The 8,917-nt window shown below is 31.6% G+C and overlaps 1 protein-coding gene across 1 annotated transcript; it reads right to left on the bottom strand.

Moving 5' to 3' along the window:
• Positions 1-4,054: 4,054 nt before the first annotated feature.
• Positions 4,055-8,908, bottom strand: LOC139486215 (glucose dehydrogenase [FAD, quinone]-like). The gene is made up of 4 exons (XM_071271009.1): positions 8,766-8,908; positions 6,649-6,823; positions 5,507-5,732; positions 4,055-4,308 (listed from the first exon to the last, which is right to left on the bottom strand). The coding sequence occupies exons 2-4, from the start codon at positions 6,770-6,772 to the stop codon at positions 4,125-4,127; spliced, it is 534 nt and encodes a 177-aa protein (XP_071127110.1). The 5' UTR covers positions 6,773-6,823; positions 8,766-8,908; the 3' UTR covers positions 4,055-4,124.
• Between the last annotated feature and the right edge of the window lie 9 nt (positions 8,909-8,917).

The raw sequence follows: 8,917 nt of genomic DNA on the forward strand, positions 1-8,917 counted from the left end.
TCCACCATTTTCTACATTTACCAAGTAAGGAATATGACAGTTGTTGTGTATTCGTGTGATGTGTTTTATCCTTTGATTTTGCCATTTGATTATGGACTCTCTTTTGGAATTTTCCTCGGAGTTCAGTATTTTTGTGATTTTACTTGGATACATTTTCATTTAATACTGTTAAAGACATTGAAAAGTCACGGAAATGTAAAATACTTATCTATTTAAAATTAGATTTCCTTCCTGTGCAACTATATTTGAAAAAATAAAATATCCTATTTTAAATAAACTTATTCTAAGATTTTACCTATAAAGCACTGTAACTACATATGTATCATATGTTCATTTATATTATATGAAATAAACTACTAGATTGAAACCCATTTGTAGCCGACATGTTTTGTCGATGTGTCAATGGCATTCACACATAACAGATTTCAATGCGGGGTTCGATTCTCCGTGAAGGCATATGCAAATTACAAAAAGTAAAATCTAAGTTTTAAAATCAGATCTATAAGTGAACAGAAATTAGTAAATAAGCCAATTCAAACTTAATGAAATTAGGCACACAGAGGAATCCAACTCTATTATTAGGTGAGTCCATTTCAGCATCGAATAAAGAAAGCATAAATTCTACAAAAAGAAACCACAGTAAATGACTAGGCTGACGTCACGGTAATGGTCTCAATGAAAATAGTTGTGTACGTGTAGAAAAGCCAATCAGACCTTCGCAGTATTTACTTTACAAATGTGTAGACTTGTTGAATGTAAACCGTCGAAGCATTTAAATTACGGTTCGATCAATCTGTGCAATTTACTACTCGATATTGTACTCTTTATGCCTTGTAACGAAAACAAATCTAATATAGAAAATACTTGGATATTGGGTATCTATTCTTGACTCAACATCAGTGCCTACATAGCAAAAAAGAGACAAAAAGCAAAGGAGCAACGCTTTAATTGTTGTTCTTCATCTCAAAGACCTTGAAAAAGGAGAAAAACACCTCTCACCTCACTGCAAATTTAAGGCGGCCCCTAGCATCAGTTTCAAAATCATAAAGCTAATTTGTAAACATCACTGGTCGGCGAATGGTTGAAATAAAAATAAGATAGTAGATACGTTGACTATACAACCCAAAAGATCTTTTCGAATACATACAAACTTAGACTACTTCATCTTGCAATAGTATTAAAACATTTGACTTGTCTATGATTTACAAAAGTATTCCCCATTTCAAACTAAAGATAAATTGAATGAGTTGTCCTTGCTTTGTTTCATAAAAAAAGAATGACCAACGTAAATACAAATATCTTGTCGTAGGGAGCGATAGATCCTACTATATGATTCGAACAAAAAATTCTCTGAAACTGACATTATCACGATGCTTGATTTCTTGATTGACAACACACTTAGTATTTTTGATGTGCGTTTCGGGGACGTGTTTTAAAAATAAAAAACAATCGGCATTCCCACGGGAACCAACTTTGTCCCTTTTCTTGACGACTTGTTCCTTTATTCATATAAGGCTAAATTCATACAGGAACTTCTTAGGAAGAATGAAAGGAAAAAATATAATCAGTATCCTTTCACTTCACTCTCCGCTACATAGATGATGTTCTGTCACTAAATAATTCAAAAGGAGTAGGTCCGGTAAGGGCCGAGTTTTGGCCTCAAATTTCAGGTTCATTTAACGAAATATTTTGGACACTTTTTAAACACTTAAAGGTCTATTTCAATTGATTCAATTAGTTTGTGTGAAAGATTTTAACTGATTTAGTCATTAAAAACGCTCCGATTCAATCTTAAATATGAAAAATCTACCAAATATGCCAAAAAACGTCACTTTTCAGATGTTTTTTTTTGTCAAAAATGGAAGTGGCCGCATCCGTGTTCATCCACAACCTTTATATATGTTATGTATTATCATCAAATACAACTTTCATTTCAATATTATGAATAAACACAAATGCCACATTCGTGTTCATTCATAATATTGAAATTTAAGACGAAAACCGTCTAAAATTTAACTAAAATGCTAAAATTGTGACGATTTCAGTAATTAAGCATGAATTAATGATGCTAGTACCTAATATATGTGCATTGTATTGTCAAAAATAGCCCATATTGATGAAGCAGAAGCATTCTACTTTCCAGTAAAACGCTAAAAGATTACATTTTCACAATTTTGTAAAACTGCTATATTTTGGGGCCAAAAAGGGGTCTTACTGAACCTACTCCTTTAGTTATTATGTTAGACGCATTTATGACATTGAACTTAAGATAAACGATACAACAGACACAGTTAATTCTGCCTCATATCTTGACTTGCATCTAAAATTCGACAACAAGGGTTAGTTGAAAACAAAATTTGATGACAAAGGAGATCATTTCAGCTTCCCAATTGTAAACTTTCCATTTTTATGTAGAAAAATAACAAGCAGCGCCTTTATACGGAGTATATATCTCCAAGTTGCGACGATACTCCATGGCTTAAATGTCTCATCATGATTTTTGTGATAGAGAGTTCGTGTTTACAAGGACGCTAATAAACCAAGAGTTCTAGGTGGTGAAATTGAAATCATCCCTTTGTTATTTTACCGAAGCAATAACCAGTATGTTGTCATTGTATTGACATTTAAAAACTAAAGGATCTTATAAAGGTTTAATTGAATAGAAAACCGCTAGCAAAGACCTTACAGAGATGAAAATAAATACTCAGTGTCAACTTAACAAACGTTTCAGTGATAGATTATATATTTACCATTGCAGTTTTCCCTTTAATGTCTATGTATTATCATGTCACTTTTATACGAGGCTCGGTATTTATAACACGGCTTTCAAATGTTTGGCTTTCAGTGTTCCTGATGAAGGTAGACCAGTTTGGCGCCACGACGTATGATATTTTTATAGTATTAGTTGCATGTTGTGTATTCTCGTATATATATTTGATTTTATTTGTACTTTAACGAGAGATTGTGTAAATGCCATTATGTTTGACTATACAGCAACAATTTACTGGTGGAGATTCATTTTCCCGAGGGTATCACAAGCCCAGTAGTCAGCACTTTTGTGCTGACATGAATTGTCAATGATATGGTTATATTTATAAATTACTGTTTACAAATTTTTGAATTTTTTGAAATACTAAGGCTTTTCTACCTCAGGCATAGATTACCTTAGCTGTATTTGGCAAAACTTTTAGGAATTTTGGTCCTCAATGCTCTTCAACTTCGTACTTTATTTGGCCTTTTAAACTGTTTTGGATTCGAGCGTCACTGATGAGTCTTTTGTAGACGAAACGCGCGTCTGGCGTATATACTAAATTTAGTCCTTGTATCTATGATGAATGTATTTACTATCAATTACAAACACTTTTATATTTCCGTCTTTATCAAATGTAATTGTAAGTTTGCTGGAAGTTTTTAATCAAGTAAAGTTGTGTATCTATGATGTAATCATGTCTGATTAAGATTGCTCATGCGATTTTGTCAATATACCTAAAACTATTTGGTGTTTCACGAAATTGATATATTCAACAATAAAAGGGCAATTTGTTTCATGTAAGATTGCATTCATCAACAACTGTCTTACAAATTGGTGATTGACGACTGGAAAAAAATTATGATGATATTCAAACAAGGGAGATAACAACATATATTCTGGGGATCTTAGTATAGGAATATTTTCAACAATAAACATGTACTTTGCTGCAATTCTGGATAAGCTTCAGAACTATATCTAGTCCATTTTTTAAGGGTGTATTGGAATTGACTTGACAACTGTGTGATGCGAACAAATGTGTTTATACAAACACAGGTAGACTTTAATTAAGACTGAATTTAGAATGATATGTAACATATTCACACTACCAAAACGAAAAAAACGATTTATCTATGTGTACAATGTTTTCTAGCATTCAGAGTGTTGATTTTCAAATGACGCAATAAAACAACTGACAACAATACAAATTTACTATAAATGAACGCCTTATCTATATATGTGGTATAATTTTACCCGCTGTCAAGAGAAAACCATCTTACCAGATTAAAATTCAGAAAGAACACCTTCAATTCAAATTTCTTTATTCTTTTTCGCTACAACATATTTTATCAAGACATCAAATTATTTTAACGATTCAATCCATAAAATATTTTATTGAGTCAATACGGGTTAAGATGTTATATCTGTGAGTTCTGTCACGTCTGATCATCTCTGCAGCTTTCTCCCCAATCATCATGGCTGGTGCGTTTGTATGACCTGAAGGAAGATATCTCATTACGGATGCATCTGCCACTCTTAGGTTCTTGATACCAATAACCCTGTTAGACAAGAGTATGATGATTTGTAAAATTAAGGAATGACTGTCTATGAAGAAATAAAATCGAAACTGTTGTGCATTGAAAGTGTTTACATTTTTTTAAGGTTATTTCGAATAGACAGGAAAAAATGTTACAGTCAGTCCTGATGATTTAATCCTAAATTCCATGTTTAAGGAATAAATCATGAAACAAACGTTGGTGACGTCACGGTCACACGTTATGTATGTGAGTTGATAGACAAAAAACGTTCAGCCAACCAGAAAACGTGTTACATCCACAATTAAATTATTCACAAATGCATCTACAACATATCTAAAGAAAAATATCTGAAAAAAACTTTGGTGACGCCACGGTCACACGTTATGTATGTGAGTTGATAGACAAAAAACGTTCAGCCAACCAGAAAACGTGTTACATTCACAATTAAATTATTCACAAATGCATCTACAACATATATAAAGCAGTGATTTATTCGTTACATCAACGATATGTGCATAACTGAATTCACAATAAATGAAGTATATGAACCAGAAAGTAGTATATGAACAATTGTCATGCTCTGGGAATTCCAAAAGAATTAAATATCCAATCCGTTCAAAACTATGTTATCTATACTGATATATAGATAGGTAAATATATGCTGACCATACAGGGACATACATGGAGTTTATGATATTGTATGTGATCTTGTTTTATTAGATTGGCATATTTGACGTAAAATGACCATTTTACACAAAGATTGTTTATAGAGAATTTTATATGTGCAAAGCCTCTAACCAGTTTAAAAGTCAGTATACCTTAACATCTTTGTATATGCCACCTTTTAACAAAATCTTTTGTTTGGTAAAGCATTGGCTTATATATTCATATGCATGACAATATCTTAAATTGAGGCTATTTTCATGCAGTGTTTTAGGTTTTGTTTAAAGCGCAAGCAACTTACAGAAAATACAAAGCATCAATGTACAAAAATCTGGCAGACGAAAATTTTCTGAATATCTCAAGGATAGAATTTCTAATCTTTAGATTAAAAAGTCCAAACAGTGGCGTTGCCATCTTGATTTCCTTTATGATTAATTTGTTGCTAACAATAACAATATTTTATAAATAGTAATATTAAAAAGACAGTCGCAAATATTTTGAGCTATGAAAGCAAAATATGTTGTGAAATTCAATCTCTCATTAAGTATAACAATACCTTAATCTTGAATCTACTACAACCGAAGGGTCATTAACTGACCCCATTCTACATGTGCCTACAAAGTGATATGCCGTTGATAGAAAATGTCGTCCAATACACCTCCAGTAATTATCAGAATCATAGATTTGTTCACTACAATGTCCAGGTACATCATGCCTTACCAAAGTGGCCCCAATAGATTTCCATGCTTCAGTTTGTTCTAACAAACGCATAAATCGAATGCCTGAAATTATATTTTAACGTGTTTATCTATGATGAGTTTATTTATATTCAATACCATAACGTGAGATATACATAATATGAAATTTCCCATTGATAGTAAGTTGTTTTAGTGTTTTTGTTAAATATGTTTTCTCCAATAAAACAGTATTTGTGATAATTTAATCGTTTTTACAGAATTTTGTAAAAATTTACTAAGAAATAAGCGTACGCATTTTGATTATTGACAAGTGAAAACTAATTAAAAAGGAATCTGGACTGCTTTCAAAAAAGGAATAATTAAGTAAACAACAACTTAATTAAAAAAAAACAATTCAAAGAGAGATTCTCACAATTTTTGCAATACTCGTAACTTTCGACAAGTACATTTCGAAAAATACTGTCCGTTCTACTGTTTAGTCTATTTGTGTTAATTTCCATATGACGTGGCTCGATACTTGTGCATCCTGTCATTGTGTTGTTGTGCTATGATGTATTTTTTTTATTATTGACTTTCTTTTTTGCTGGTGTGCTGTGTCTGTATCCCTGTTTGCGTTTCTTTGTTGACATATTTGTTTGTTTTTATAGTGATTAAGATCATAACACAATGTTTACTGCTGTAATCTTATTTTTGACATTTTTACCTATTATGTCTGTTTGTGTTGTTCACACATCGTTGTCAATATAATGAGATTTTATGCGACTGTCATACAAGTGAGGGGTTTAGTTGTCTATAAAACCAGGTTTAATCCACAATTTTCTATATAATAAGATACCTTTACTGAGTCCGGAATATGACAGTTGTTATCCATTCGTTCGATGTGTTCGATTTGCCATTTGATTAGGGACTTCTCGTTTTGAATTTTCCTCAGAGTTCGGCATTGTTATTTTACTTTTTATATCAAGTGGTTATAGCATAGTTGTTATATAATTATTCATACCCCTAACAAAGTCCTCAATGTCCTCTGGGTGAGAAAGATATCGTGGATCTATAAAAGGAGAACTAAACGGTGATTTTCCCGATAGCCACAAATAACCTTTACTTCTTGGTTGTAATAAGATCATGCTCACTATGAAACTATTTGGATCAACACGTTTTAAATGTTCTTTTACAATCTGAAATTTAATATAGGTATGAAGTAATTACCGTGTGTCAAAAAAACTACTGTAATGTGTGTTGTGTTATTATTAACTTCCTGCCTTAAATCTTTTAAGCGCAATAACATATTTTTGATAAAATTGAATGTTTAGACAAATCATATTTAACTAAATTCAATCAGCAATTAAGAATAATTGTTCAGAGAACAAATTCAGGTCTTTTCAGAATAATTTACTTAAGATACGAAAATTTTGATAAGCAATAGTTTTTTCAGGCGTAAGACGATAGCTTATATAACATTGAGACCGACAATACAATGTTTAAAACAATTTTGAATAACCAAGGAAGATAATAAGCCACTTCCGGTAAAATCAAAGTCACTAACGGTGTCATACAATAACTTACTTACGCTAATTTCAAAACAATAAGTTTCTATAGGCTTTTTCTAAGTTAATAAGTTCTTACTGCAGTTAACACCCCCCTTCCCCCCGAATCACGTTATGGGTTACGTAATGCTGACTACAAAACTATATTGTTTTGGTCCTTTTAAATGATATCAACAAATTGCTACTTCCTGCTGATCATTTCAAATTGATATCAGTATATCTAACATAGTCTACCACCCTAGTGCAAAAGACCCTATAGCTTTGTCGTTAATAAATATGAATTTAAAGCAAAGATCAGACTCTGGAACGTCAAATTTACCTTTGATCCTGACGTACATGTTAAGGTCTCTACTATATATGTTTGATATATTAAATGAAAATACAGCTTATTTTAAACATATGCAGTGAGAAAAACTCCCATTTAATGTCAACACTCATGTTTAAACAAAAGATATATGTTACGACATGTCGAAAGTAACAGTTAAGTGAAAATATGTTATCAATATCTTATCAGAAAAGCGATTCGGACGCATGAAATTGTTAACGTGTTGTTTTACATATTTTATACAGTATCTGAGGACAAGTGATAATAAGCCAAAGCTAAAATCAAAATTTGAAAGACGACCTTTGACCTTACCATCATTTTTAGTGGTTGACCAAGGACCTCAAATTAAAAGACCCAAAGTCCTTTCACTTATGTTTTTTTCGGTAACAAATACATATCACTTATAAGAGGGAATAACTCTCATGTGAAGTCTCCGGACTGTTTTGGTCAAAATTATTTTTGATACTCTGATTATGTAATGAGCAATATTGTGGCTTTACTTTACGGTTGCGAAATAGAAATAACAAGTAAAACTAGTTCGGGAAGATAACTCGTACAAGAAAAATGTTTGGTTAAACGGTGTCAGTTTCAAAATTGAATAATCTGTTTTATATCGTATACCAAATGTAGAATAGACATCTAACGAAACAAAAGCTTCTTGCAAGAAATAAAAGTGGCGGAAGAAAAATAATATAATCAGAACAAAATCAATAGGTCCGTGGAAGGACCAAATTGCAAATGTAGTGTACTATTCATTTATCGTATACGCATTACGAAGTTATGTTTAGACGCCCCTAATTTATAAGTCGCCCCTCATTTATTAGTCGCTTTTAATTTATTAGTTGCTCCTAATTAATTAGTCACCAAAACATAATATTTACATATACTAGTATATAAGAGTCTTGAAATGATATGTTCATTCATCAATGTTTAAGTAATTATTATTAAGATAAATAAGCACTGTATCAATTTATTTCATCCGTGTATCTCAAAAACGTAATAAATCCCTTAATTGACTTATTTATATTCATAGTAAAATTGTTGGTCTCCTTTACATATAAAGTATATGTTAAACTTCATTTGCTCTGTTATATATTTCAGATAACATGGTAATAACCCTGTCTTTATTGACATGCATCGTTAAGAATTACTCATTGACCTATTTAACACAAATATAGCATGTATAATGCTCAAGAAGAAAATGTTCAAAAAGATACTCAATCTAAATTGAAACTTCTTTTTATATACTTCTCTTTTTAATGCCAGATATGAATCAAGAACCAAACCCTCTTCATACGCATTGTTAGTGAACAGAAGTTCAATTTGTGGACCTCTTGTATATAGCGGATTGATTTTTTGAAGAATTAATCCTTCACCACCGTTTCTTGAAAAAAATCCTA

The sequence above is a fragment of the Mytilus edulis genome, chromosome 8 (assembly GCF_963676685.1).
Source record: "Mytilus edulis chromosome 8, xbMytEdul2.2, whole genome shotgun sequence".
Taxonomy (NCBI): Eukaryota; Metazoa; Mollusca; class Bivalvia; order Mytilida; family Mytilidae; genus Mytilus; species Mytilus edulis.